Source organism: Carettochelys insculpta, chromosome 7 (assembly GCF_033958435.1).
Source record: "Carettochelys insculpta isolate YL-2023 chromosome 7, ASM3395843v1, whole genome shotgun sequence".
In the NCBI taxonomy this organism is placed as follows: domain Eukaryota; kingdom Metazoa; phylum Chordata; order Testudines; family Carettochelyidae; genus Carettochelys; species Carettochelys insculpta.
In genome coordinates, this window is record NC_134143.1 from 41,824,040 (window position 1) to 41,837,450 (window position 13,411).

Genomic DNA, 13,411 nt, shown 5'->3' on the forward strand with positions numbered 1-13,411 from the left:
AAAGCCCTAAAGTGAGTCAAAGAATATGTTTTATTCCTTATAATCAGTTTGAAGTTTTTCAGAATAACTTCATTTTAAAATATAGCTTCATAAGCTGTTTATAACTAGGAAAAACTACAGTCATAGATTGTACAGGATTGAAATTTTTTTCACTATGAAGTTATACATAATTTAGTACTTACTTGAAATACAAAGCCAAGTCAGTTGCTATTATTGCAACTTCAAATAAATGTAAAACATTTTCAAACTGACGCTTATTTAGGTTCTGGAAGATGTTTAAACTCTGCAAGATGGAAAGTTTACAAATTCAGTTCCTCTTATAAAATTATCTTTCCTTTGTACTATATAGGCTGTACCATTGTATATTACAATAAACATGATATACAGCCTTGTATGATTCCTTACATCAAAATAAAATGCTAGATACATTTTCTGAAAGACACGTCTTAAAAAAAAATCAGACAACTTTTATGTGGTAGTATGAGGAGAGCTGAAAATGGTTTAATACAAACACCAAGATTATTTTTTCTTGAGTATATTTTATATTCTGCAGCCCAAACAAATGTTACTATTGATGTGACGTGATATAGTGACAATAGGAAGACATTTTATTTAGCACTCTTGAAAGCAATATACAAGGACAGTGTTTACAGAGATAAGTGAGATTTTGACACACTTTCCTCAGTTTCTGAAAAGGCCTATGAATGTTAAATCATGTCTTAAAATAGCTTGGTTTAGAGCAGTTGAAATTGGGAGGAACTGTAGTTAGATCCTTGAATTTTTAGTAAAATAACAAAATGGATAATATATGCAATCTTATAGCTTTGTTGGTCCCAGAACTGTGAGGAGATAAGGTGGATGAGGTAGTATGTCTTATTGGACTAGTTTATGTTGGTGACAATCTTTACAACTTTTACAGAAGAACCTGAAGAGTTCTGTGTAAGCTTGTTTGTATCATCAGCAACATTGTTGGTTCAATAAAAGATATCACCTTGTTTCTCTAAAATGACAAATACTTCTCAGTCCTTGGAGGAACCAAAATAGACTAACATTGGAGCTCTTGGGGAATGCTAAATTATTAAAATATCTGGGCAACTATGACCTCCTGCTGTATAATACAGTATGAAGCCAATACATGTTCATCATGTAGCTTAATTTTTTTTTTTTCTTGGCTGGATCCCTGCCCATCCCCTATGTAATCCAGACTACACTGTTTTTGGAAGATATGTGCTTGTTCTTATTCAAACCACTTACAATAAAGGTCATGTTGAACTTCAAATGGAACAAGAATTTACTTGGAATATAAAATGGAATTCTAATAAAGTATTATTTAAAATATGTACAAAGGGGTTCCTATATTCCTGATGGTGGCTAAACTTGCTTGGGTGAAATTTGCTTTTTCATAGTAACTGAACCTAGAAGAGATGCCCAAGTCCATCATTTTCTATTAGCTTTTTTGGTGTCCTTGGTAGCACAAACAGACTGAACAGTTCCTCTTGGGCATAGTTGCTCTTTCACACGTCTTCCAGATTGAGTGGCCAGGGAGGGCATGACACTGGTCAGAGGCTCCCATGGCTTTTTGAAACTCCCAAGTATGGCTAGCAGCCTACCCATCCTCTACATCAGAGGGTATATTTCCCTTCCTACTGTTGCTAAATTGAGGGCAGAGGCGTAAATGACAGATAATTCCAGTGCAGTAGATGGGGAGCTCCTACAAGACACAATGCTGCAATACCCTTGAAGCTGCTACAGGTTACTGTAGTATAGAAAACTCAGCAGGATTTTGTGGATTTAAAAGCAAAAAACTATGGCACAGTAATTCTGCTTTCGATTTAGTGGTGCTGGCTGTAAGGCTGTGGGAGTGTTGGTGATTTCACTCAGTCATGAAGGATGTGATTGCTCTTTATCCTTATTGGTTGGAGAACAGAAGCCTTTAACTAGCACCTCTTTTAAGATACGGGGCGGAGGGACTGTTTACCAAGTGTGCTAACTTGCTTAAGGAAGAAGAGAGATGAGGGGTGGGTGGAGCGGCTGGGGTGGAGCAGTAAGAATCCAGTCACCAGAAAATATTTTATGTTTGAATGAGTCATGGGGAAAAGATATGGAATAGGTGACCTGTGGCTGTGTGATGGGCCTTATCCCATGTCAGCACACTGTACATGGGCCAGATTTTATTTTCCCCCATTGCCCTAGCAACAGGACCCTGTCTGTTTTGGGGATGTTATGAAGATGTAATTTTGCTAGCTATTTACATGGTTAGAAACAATAGAACTTACAATACATGTAACATAGAAGTGCCAATTCTTCCCCATATTCATCTGCTTGTATGTTGTATCCACATTCCCCACACTTCATCTGCCTCTAGATTTTAAGCCTTTTGGGACTATGATTCTTTTTCCCATGTAAGTACTACTATTAATATATCACACGTGACTCCGCCCTAAGCTGCTGCTGCTCCTTCCCTTCCACTGAAAGGAATGAGGATACTGAGCCTTCAACTGACTCAGACTTTGATATATTTTGTAGCTGCAGAAGCTTATTAGTTTCTCCTTCTCTCTTAAAGCGCAGGCAGGGTGTGTGGAGAAGAGAGCTGCAGTGCAAACTAAAGCCTCTTACGATATCAATACTCAGGAGCCCCAAAGATCTTGACAAGTTTCTCCAGCAACAGGAGGAAATTAGGGTCTGATATTTCTAGTATAAAAAAACAAGTAGAAAAACATTTTAAAAAAAGAGGCTGTCTGTTCAGAAAACTCCTCTAGCACTGAAGTTGGCCCCAGGTATTTATGGATTTATGCACTGTGCAGCAGGGAAGTAGTACTCCCTCACAGATGGGAACCTGAGGCATAGTGCTGTGTACTATACACAGCATGTACTATACACCCTCACGGAGTGCCAATAGCAGCATAGACAGTGAGTAAAGACACACCTGAATCCTGTGGGTATGAAACCTGTACAACTCTCTACCCACACTAGCAGTGCCTAACCAATCTATACTGCTATTTTTAGCAATGCAGTATTCTGCTGCTTTCCTACCCTTAAAGACTGTCCCTGCCAGTGTCTTTTCGCTGCAACGTGTAGCTACACGCCACATTTGGATGCAGCCTGCTTTTCACTGAAGTGAGGGGCAGCACGTGTCCCTCTTCCTCCCACCAGAGGAGTGCAGTGTGGACATAGCTTCTGTCAGAGCTGGGAATAAGTGGTGGCTGGTGGAAGAGGAAATCACGGGCAGAGCTGCAATTGTTAAGTGCCCTCTCCTGTCAGCTAACTGGCAGTAAGTACCCTTCATAGCAGATGCCTTCCCCCACCCCACCTCCACTAGCCTTGAGTAGCACAGTGTAGAGCACGGCAGAGAATGGAGGGCATGGGGCCTGTGTGAGAGGGAGTCTAGCCCATTAGTGCAGCACCATTCAGGGGAGAAAGCGGCTAAAACGCAGGTGAGCAAAATACAGCCTGTGGCTATGAGACTGTGCTGGGGGCAGTGTACAAACCCTCTTCCCCCTATCCCGACACCCTGCACACAGAGAAGCACATGGACCCCACAGCTGTTCCATGACAGTGCATGAGGGTGGGGAAGTCTGTGAGGTTGTCTGAGGGAACTGCTGGGAGCCATCAAAGTAAGCACCGTCTGTCCACAGCCTGCCTGTGATTGGGTGCAGGTGGGGCATTCCCCTTCCCACCCCCAATCCTCTGCCCTCTCAGACCCCTAGCCCAAGTAATCCAAACTTTCTGCACCCTCATCCCCTGCCTCAAGTGACAACACCCACCCAGGCCCTGCACTCCCTCCTTCAGGTCAGAATCCTCTCCTGCACTCACACCACTCCATTCCAATCCCCAGTCCCACGTCACAGCCCCCTTCTTCACCCAAACTCCTCCTCAGACCCCTTGCCCTCACCTACCCCCAGCTCCTTTCCGCACCCAGCATCCATCCCATGCCCCTCACCTCCTCCATTAATATAATGGAAAAGTGTGACTCTTGACCCCTTACCAACCCTTTGGCATGGCTCCTTATCAGCCCACCCCTGGGCTAGCAGCACTGGTAATATCTTCAGAACAGCAACACCATTAGGTGCAGTCTGAAGATGAAGGTGCATGTGAGGGTATTTGGTCTCCACACCCTAATGGTCTCTTCTCTCTATTGAACGCATAAAGCTGTGCTGAGCAGTGCACATGCTCATAGGCTGCTTTTTGGTTATCCCCAAAGGCTATCTATATTGTATGACTCTGGGGCTGGCCCATGACATCTGACCTGGAGTCATGTGGGGCTATAAAACTGCAGTGTAGATGCCAGGTAAATATGTAGGTATTGGACCTTAGCCCTGTAGCTTGGGCCCCTTGGCCCCGTGTCAGTTGACACGGGCTAGCCACATGTGTTTGTGTAGACATATCCAGAGTGTCAGCGTCTGAACTGTCTCAGTCTAGAGATTCCCAGTCACTTTCTCAGGAGCAACCGCAGGCCCCAAGAAGGGGAAACTGAGGGAGTGAGGAGAAACAGTGGTGAGACTAACAGCACAGGAGCTACTGAAGGAGGGGGAAGAGTACCAGCCATTCAATTAGTTGGTTTTATTTGGGAAATCGATGAGTGAAAGCAAGGGTTTGGAGGAGCCTGGAATCTCATTGCTAATCCCAGCTCAACCACTTATTTTGGGTGCCAGATACCATTGCTAAAAACTGAATCAGATCTCTGGAATGTCCGTCTACCATCTTAATCCCTAAAACATGCTTTTATTTTGTGTGACAGTTCAATGCTCCCTGTACAGAAAAGTGTTAATAGTGTGAGTTAAGTATAAAGGGTAAAGCCAGCAGTCCTTATGCAGACACTATTTAGATAACATTTCTGTCACTGTTAAAATGAGAATTTAGCTCAATGTGTAAGAGTTTAGTTTGGACATCCTAGCTAGTGTAAGTTTTGGTTAAAGCCTTAACATTATTTGAATATGGCCAATTAAAAAATGCTTAGAAATCTCATTCAAACAGAATCGCCAGCCAGCAACCTAAAAGTAATGAAATCATCAGAGAGCGACAATGTTTAACCCAGGCCTCTTAGAAAGGTCAGAATCTATACAAGAGCATTGCTATTTATTAGTTTTAATGGAAAGTGTTTATAGACTAACCTCGTCTTGTAGCAGAGTTTTACTATACTCTAGATGATGTCTTTCTAAAATGGAAGAGCCATGAAGTTTTGCTAATGGAGCAGCTGACCTGTTGAAAAATAAGTAAATGTTTACAAAATTTTGAGTATGTTTTTATGACTATGTATTAAATTTGCAGCATTAATGTTTATATCAAGATGCAGATTCCACAAAGGGAGTTTGAAATAGTTTAACATTGCTTGACTAGCCTAGTTCTGTAGTACGATACAGAAGAATACCTGGTAAAAAATGACACAATAGGTAAATGACTTCAGGCTTGTCATTGAGCAAAGATTAAGGGAAAGAGTTGCAAAGCCCCACAAGGCAGGTAGGTCCAATTCATGCCTTTGAAAAGTACCCAGTTTTGTCTTGTGGGTGTGTAGTTCTTGTTTCTTTATTTAAGACATCCTCACTCTATAGAAATGTACCTATCATCCAGCTGTATGTATGTATCATTTTGGCATTTTCTAGACTTCTGTTCTGGTTGGTGTTATTCGAAGTAGGGTGACCATCCGTCCCATCCGATGAAAAGTGGGCCGTTTTCACTGGGACAGTCCCATATTTTAGGCAGGTGTCCCACCCTTTTTTTCCCCTGAAAAAAGCTAATTGTTCTGTATATTCACTCCCCCTGCTGAGCTGCCCTTTCCCCAAGTCAGTGCAGCTGCAGGTAAAATCAATCAGGAGCTGGCCGGACAGTACGTACTGGCTGGCCAGGACAGGCAGCAGCAGAAGAGGGAGCCAGGGGCCCTGTCACAGAGATAAGGCAGGGTATGTTGGGGGTAGGGTAGTGTGTTTAGCCTCCCCTCACAAGATTTTAAAGGGGATCTGGTGCCCCATCAGTGCTGGGCAACCCCTCTGTGGGGCAGCAGCCCCCGCAGCTGGGGAGACAACTGCAGGGAGGTAGCCCAATCGCTGCCACAGGACAGCCTCCTGTGTAGCTGTCCCCCACCTCCCACAGGGCAGCCTCCTCTGCAGCTAGGGAGCCCCTGCAGCTGGGGTGCTCTCTTGCAGGGCAGCTGCACTGTTGCCAGCACCCCACGGCATGGGGCAGTCACAGAGCTCTCCTGCAGGGCGGCAGCACTGCTGCTAGCACCCCAAGTTACAGGACAGCCACGGAACTATCCTGTGGGGTGGCAGCCACACTGCCAGTGTCCTGAGGTGTGGAGCAGCCACCCTTCGCAGCCAAAAAGCTTCCCCTCCCAGCAGGGCAGCAGCCCCGTTGCCAGTGCCCCAAGGCACGGGGCATCTGGGAAGGTCCCCCACAGGGAGGCTCTATTCCCAGTGTCCAGAGGCATGGGGCAGCTGGGAGCCACAGCCACATCCCTCCCCCTTCAGGATGGCAGTCCCCACAGGGCAATCGCCACTGGAACCAGGGAGAATCCCTTCAGTATTCCTGGAGCCTGGCAGTGTGGGGAACCCAGTGAACTCCCCAATCCTTCTTCAGGGCAACCACCACTGCAACCACAGAGCTCCCCCGTGGGGTGGCAGCTCTGTTCTGGCACCCCATGGCGTGGGGCAGCCAGGGAGCTGTACTTTCTTGGCAGCCACAGTTGAGGAGCCACGCTCCCTCCCTCCTCCAGCCTCCCCTGGCAGTATGTCCCGCATTTGGCATAGGGAAATATGGTCACCCAATTCGAAGTGGACTGTAACACTGCATTGCTAATTTATTATGGTTTGCTTAAAACAAACGGAACTACCACGTCAGCTCTGCAATGCTATTTCTTTCCTTTCACGTCCTTAGGCCCTAGCCCACAGAAGGTACTTAAAGCTTTATGGACTATGCAGTCCCACAGAGTTCATATACCTGCAGCCTGTCACAGAAACCCTTCTTCTTACCTCATGCTGAGTGTTAAGCAGAAGTAGTTGTCGCTCTGCACCAGAGTTTTGAGCAGTGAAGGCAAGGGGCATGTCCAGCCATTATTCTAGTTGTTTTGAGTATGGGCTGTGCTTAGCTTTTCTCTTCCTTTTCCTTGACTAACAGACTAATTTCTGGGGTGAACCAAGAGGGAATGTGAGTGCCATTTATTAATCTGTACATGTGTGGTAGTAAAGCCCAATAGTTGTCATAGACTGCGCACCCTGCCTGACCTCATGAATGGACCTTTCAGTGAGGGAAGACCTGGCCTCAGCTCTTCTAAAGTGCTTTGGCTGAGTGATGCTCAGTGAGAATCAGGCTCCCTTGCATCATCTGGAGAATCCCTGACCATAGTCAGAAAATCCCTTGACATCATTGCCACAGAGTAGAATTTGAAAATCCCTTCATGTGAGGGGACAAGAGGTATTACCTAATAAGTCATTCTGCTGTTACTGAAAGGATATTCTCCAAAATATCATGATTATTATGTTTTCTAGCTAGTGGGCACTGAGACCGTATGGCGTTTTTGTTGACTAGCAAATGCACAGAAGCAAGTGATTATGATGCACAGTAAAAGATTAATTGACCTGCAGATGAAAAGTGGGCCCTAGTTATCCACAATGATGTAAAGATCAGAAAAAAATTAAAATATCGGCTCATTACAAACATTTATGAGTGAAAAGGAAACCTCGCCCCATAATTTACAGTACTTTATACACAAAGCTATGAATTTCAGACCCTTACTGGTGTAAATAGCATGGCTGCATTGCAGTCAGCAGACCTACACCTCTTTACACCAACTGTGGATTTGAGTCTTTGTATAATTTTTTCAAATCCCTGTAGAAAGCAGAAGTCTGTTCTGTCTGAGCACATTCTTAAACTAGCAGAGTATTTTGCCTTATTTTAAAAATAAGTAGGTTAGGCTCTGTTATTGCATTCCAGCCATGACAATGTCCTTATGAATCTTCTCCCACAGACGGAACTTCCTGTTACATTTTGCCATGTCTTCAACATGTTGAAAATTCTATTTTATCTTTCTACCCTGACACTTATGACACCATAGACAAGTGTTTTAATCTCCCATCTTTACTACATCTTCCTCTTCTTTGGCCTTCTACAACCACAATTCCTGGTTTGTCAATTGATCGGATGTTACAGCTGCCTCCTCTGGATTTGCCTTACACAAAATATCCAGCTTAAATTTCTAGAATGAGAATTTAGTGGAGTGGGAAGCTGAAATGTTTCTAAGTCAGCTTTGCCCTGTCCCAAGCCTGCGCTGTGTCTATGCTGCCATTACAGATGTGATTTGTAGCTCATATGCTGTGCTAGCTTTAATCCAATTACTTAGCATGAGGAAATATAGCAGCAAAGATATGGTGGTGTGTACCTTGGTGTGGGGTAGGGGTATTAGCAGTTTGGGGTAGCTTTCACAGTGCATGCAGCCACAGCCTCACTGCTATGTTAACCACACTAGCTAGATTAACCATGTCTAGGGTAGGTCTACAACAGCTGTAATTACACCTCTAATGGCAGCAGTGATCTTTTAGGACAAGTCCACGCAGGAGTTTAGAACATGCCTTCCAGTCAAGGTAAACAGACAAGTGCTAGCTTTGTTCACGCTAGCACACCAAAAATAGCAAGATGGACATTGTGGCACAAGCTCATGCTCCCATGACCCCTGGATCTGATCTCCCACCGCTGTCCATGACAGAACATCCAGTGACAAGAAGGGTAAAAGATCTTCATCCACTACCTCACCTACTCCAAGGAAGGTAATAATAAGGAAGACTTTAAACTAGGTTCAAAGGGGGCAGGTGACAAAAACCCACAGGCTGGTATAAAAAGTGGCCTTAAAAAAAGGCTTAAATGTTCAGTGGGGAGGAGCACAATGTTTCCTGTAACAGAGAGGGAGCTGTGCTAGTCTATATACTATCAAAACAAAAAAGCAGTAAAGTAACACTTTAAAGACTAACAAAATAATTTTTAGGTGAGCTTTCGTGGGACAGACCCACTTCTTCAGACCATAGCCAGACCAGAACAGACTCAATATTTTTGGTTCTGTATGCCTTAAATTTTTAAGGCATACTGCTTTTTTTAACTGCTTTTTTTGTTTTGAATGTTTCTTGTATGCTTGTGTGGCCACTCAGGAGAGATTCAGATGCCACCCAGCAGATTAGCAGAGCACCCACAGCTAGGTTTTTTGTGTCTACTGATGGTGCCCATTCACCACATGCCTCAGTGCACATAAAATTATTCTTCACATGAATGAAAAAAAAAACCTTAATATGGATGGAAAAGATTAGAGGGAACATTGGAGGCCAAGAGGGAAAATTACAATAGGGTCCATAGGAGCAACAAGAATGATAGCAGCGTGGGGTGAGAGGAAGCTACTTAAAATTGTGGATGTCTGTTCAAAAATGTAAGGATCCTGGGGAATAAACAGGAAGTATCGGAAGTAGTAGTACCTATTCTAAAGTAGGTACTACTTGATGGCACAGAACCTTGGTGGGATAACTCTCATGACTCATGTTCATGAAGGACTGGCAGAGAAAAAGGGAAGAGGCATTGCTTTATACATCAAGAATATACACAAAACTTTTTCTTGGGTCCAGAAGGAGGTAAGAGGCCAACCAGTTGAAAGACTCTGGATGGCTATAAAACATGGGAGATGGCATGGTAGAAGATTTAGTATATTCCACCAAAAAAGCAAGAAGAAATAGATGAGGCATTTTTAAAACAAATAATAAATATCCAGTGTAATGACTGGGGACTCCCCAGATATCTGTTGGAAACATAATGTGGCAAAGCACAAATTGCCTAGTAAATTCTTGAAATGTGTTGGGGACAACTTTTTGTTTCAGAAGGTAGAGAAAGAAACCAGGGAGTGGTCATTTAAAACTTGATTCTGACCAGTAGGAAGGAATAGGTAGTGAATCTAAAGGTTGAAGGCAACTTGGGTCAAAGGGATCATGAAGTGATAGATTTCCTGATCCTAAGGAGAGGAAGAAATGAGAATAGCAGAAGAAAGACAATGAATTTCAGAATTTCAGAAATGCAGACTTAAGCTCAAAGAGGTAGGTAAGATGCTATTGAAAGAAAATCAGCGGGAAGAAGGAGTTCAGGAGAGTGGCAGTTTTTCTAAGGCTACAGCTACACTAGGAACCAACTTCCAAGTTAAATTAGGTGCTACTTTGAAGTAACCTTCAGGGGGTCTACACATGTTTTCCCAAGTCAGGGAGCCCAAGTTTGAAGTCCTTACTCCTTTCCCCGGAATGGGGTAGTGCGCTATTTCAAAGTTTAGCTTCGAAGTATGGTGTGTATAGATGCACAACTTCAAAGTCTGTTATTTTGAAGTTGTACTTCGAAGTAAGCAACTTCGAAGTTATTTTTGTAGTGTAGGCATGACCTTTGATACAATATTGAAGGTGCAACACCAGAAACAATCCTGATAAAAAGGAGCGATAGTAAAGTTCCTCCAGCAGGAGTTCTTTAGCTAAAAAACAAAAAAGCAAGCCTAAAAAAGTGGAAATACAGACAAATTGCTAAGGAAAAGTATAAAAAGAATAGTAAATAATTAGGGACAAAAATGGAAAGGTTAAGGCACAAAATGTGTTACACATAGCAAAGAATATAAAGGCAATAAGAGGAGGTTTTGTAAATATATTGGAAGCAAAAGAAAGAGGAAGGAATGTGTAGGTCCTCTGCACTGTTTTGGGGAAGGAGAGCCAATAATGGACACCATAATATGTTGAATGTTTATTTTGCTTCAGTCATCACTAAACAGCTAATTTGTGGTCACATGCTTCACATAATTAATGTTAACAAGGGGGAAGGAATGCAAGCTAAAATAAGGAAAGAACATGTTAAAGAATATTTAGGTAACTTAGATGCGTTCAAGTTGGCAAGATCTGATGAAATTTGTCCTAAGGTATTTAAAAGATGAACTAACTGAAACAACCCTGTAATCATTAATGATTACTGTCACTGAAGGTGGCTGATGTCCCACAACACTAGAGCAAAATACTGTGGAAAATAGGAATGTAGAATACTCAGAAAATTATAGAAAAATCAACAGAGCTTTGATATCAGGAATAAATTATTAAATCATTTTCTAAGAACCCGGAGAATAATGCGTATAAGTAATAGCCACAGTGGTTCCATTCAGTAATAGCCACAGTGGTTCCATTCAGTGCTTTTTTGTGCTGGTACTGGTGGGGCAGGAAACCAGCTGTGTACTAGATCTTTTTTTTTTTCCTACAAAAAGGCACTGGGGCTGTTAAAAACAAATCCTGCCAAGCCAACATAATTCTCTTCTTTGTCAGAATTACTGGAGATAGGGAGAAACAGTAGTTGTGGTATAGCTTGATTTTAATTCTGCACCTGATCCTGTTCAATATTTGCATCAATGATGTGGATAATGGAGTGGAGAGTGTGCTTACAAGATCTGCAAATGATGCCAAACCAGAGAGTTGCACATTCTTTGGAGGACAGGGTTAGAATTCAAAACTATTGGGACAAATTAGAGTACCGACCCATAAAATGAAAATCAGTTAAAAAAACAACGTGCCAAGTACTTCATTTAGGAAGGAAAAATGCACAACTACAAAGTAGGGAATGAACGACTAGTTGGTAAAACTGCTGAAAAGGATCTGGGGAATTATAGTGGATCACAAACTGAAAGAATAAACAATGCAGTACAGTTGCAAAAAACAGCTAATATTCTGGAAGATTATGGAAAGAGGTGTTATTTGTAAGACAGAGAAGCTAATTGTCCTGCTTTACTTGGTCCTGGTAGAATAATCAGCTGGAATACTGGCTGTATATACATCTGAGCTACAGTCTTTAAGAAAGATGTGGACAAATTGGAGGGAGTCCAGAGGAGAACAACAAAAAAGGATAAATGATTTAGAAACTGTGACCTATGAGAAAAAGTTGAAACGGGGCATCTTTGTCTTGGAAAAAAGAAATCTGAGAGGGACTTGATAAACAATGTTGAAATAGCATTAAAGGACCTTATAAAGAGGACTGTGATGAGTCAATCTTCAAGTTTGCTTAAGGTAGGACAAGAAGTAATGGGCTTAATCTGCAGCAAGAGAAATTTAAATTAGGTAGAAGGGTAATTAATCTCTGGAACAGGCTTCTGAGAGGTTGTGGAACCACAGTTCTTGGAGGTTATTAGCAACAGGTTAGACAAACTGCTCCCAGAGATGGTCTAGACATACATAGTCCTGCCTTAGTGATGGATTAGACACCTCAAATTTTCATTCGGCCCAACCCTTCCATGATTTTTGCATGATAGCTTGAGTGAAGCTGGGTTCAGTTAGTTTTGCCACTGACTTCAGAGGGAATGAGATTAAGTTTCTGGTCTTCATCTTCCACAGTTCTACCCTGGCCTACATCTTAAATCTTGTATCCTTTTGTGCTCCCTGTCACCTGCTTCACTCTGCCAACACTGTTAGCTCCAATACCATTTAATTTCCCTCTCCCATTCCTAGCTTCACATCTTAATACAGAATCCAAAGATAAAAGTGGCTTGCCTTGTCTTTAAGACAAATTAGGAAACGCATTAGCTAAAGGGGACTCCTTCCTCAGGTTCTTCCAGTGTGTGTTGTCCTGGTGTTTTCATATACTGTAAAAGTTCAGTTATCTGGCAACTGGATAACCAGCACATTGGTGCTGGGGCCAGCTGCTGGGGAGGGTCGGTGCGGGGGGGCAGCTGCTGCAGGGCTGGCTACCTAGCCGCCACCAGCAGCAGCACCAGGGCCAGGAGCTGGCTGCTTGGCATGGGCCAGGGCTAGGGTGACCATGTCTCCCTGTCCTGAATATGGGACATGGAGATATGGGGAGGGGGAGAGGTGGCTCCATCAAGCCATGGAAAGCTGGGAAGGAGGTGACAGCCACCAGCCTTCCCCAGGAGCCCCAGGGACGCATCAGCCACTGCCCCATTCCCAGGGAAGCAGCAGCCGACGGCGCTCCCCGGGAGCCCTTGGGACGCAGCAGCTGCCAGGAGCCCCTGGAAAGCAGCAGCTGACAGCACTCCCCAAGCCCAGGGAACTAGCAGGGACACGGCAGCCTCCCATGTTCACATGCTTCCCCAAGGCTTGAGGAAGTAACTTCTGCCAGTGGCTGCACCTGCACAGCTGCTAGTGGAAGAGGTCAGTGGAGGAAGGCTCAAATATGGGACAATTAGTCCCTTTTAAAAAATAAGTCAGGACACCTTTTTGGTATCCCAAATACGGGATCATCCTGCCTAATACAGGATGGATGGTCACCTTAGCCAGGGTCAGCTATCTGGCCAGTGACAGTGGGGATGGGAGCTGGCTGGTTGGGCAATAGCAGTGGTGCTGGTGGAATGGGGCCACTGGTCCCACTCCAACATCTGGCACATTTGATTATCTGACAACCCCAGTTCTCCAGAAGTGTCAAA

At 43.6% G+C, this 13,411-nt stretch overlaps 1 protein-coding gene across 4 annotated transcripts in view; it reads right to left on the reverse strand.

The window, feature by feature from the left end:
* The window catches only part of PDE6C (phosphodiesterase 6C), a 45,147-nt gene that overhangs the window by 11,343 nt on the left and 20,393 nt on the right, over positions 1 to 13,411 (reverse strand). For all 4 annotated transcript variants that reach the window (XM_075000379.1, XM_075000378.1, XM_075000380.1 and 1 more), the window contains 2 exons: positions 5,112 to 5,199; positions 183 to 283 (listed from right to left, as the gene is read on the reverse strand). In XM_075000379.1, the coding sequence (XP_074856480.1) occupies positions 183 to 283; positions 5,112 to 5,199 (189 nt within the window). The remainder of the gene's footprint in view (positions 1 to 182; positions 284 to 5,111; positions 5,200 to 13,411) is intronic.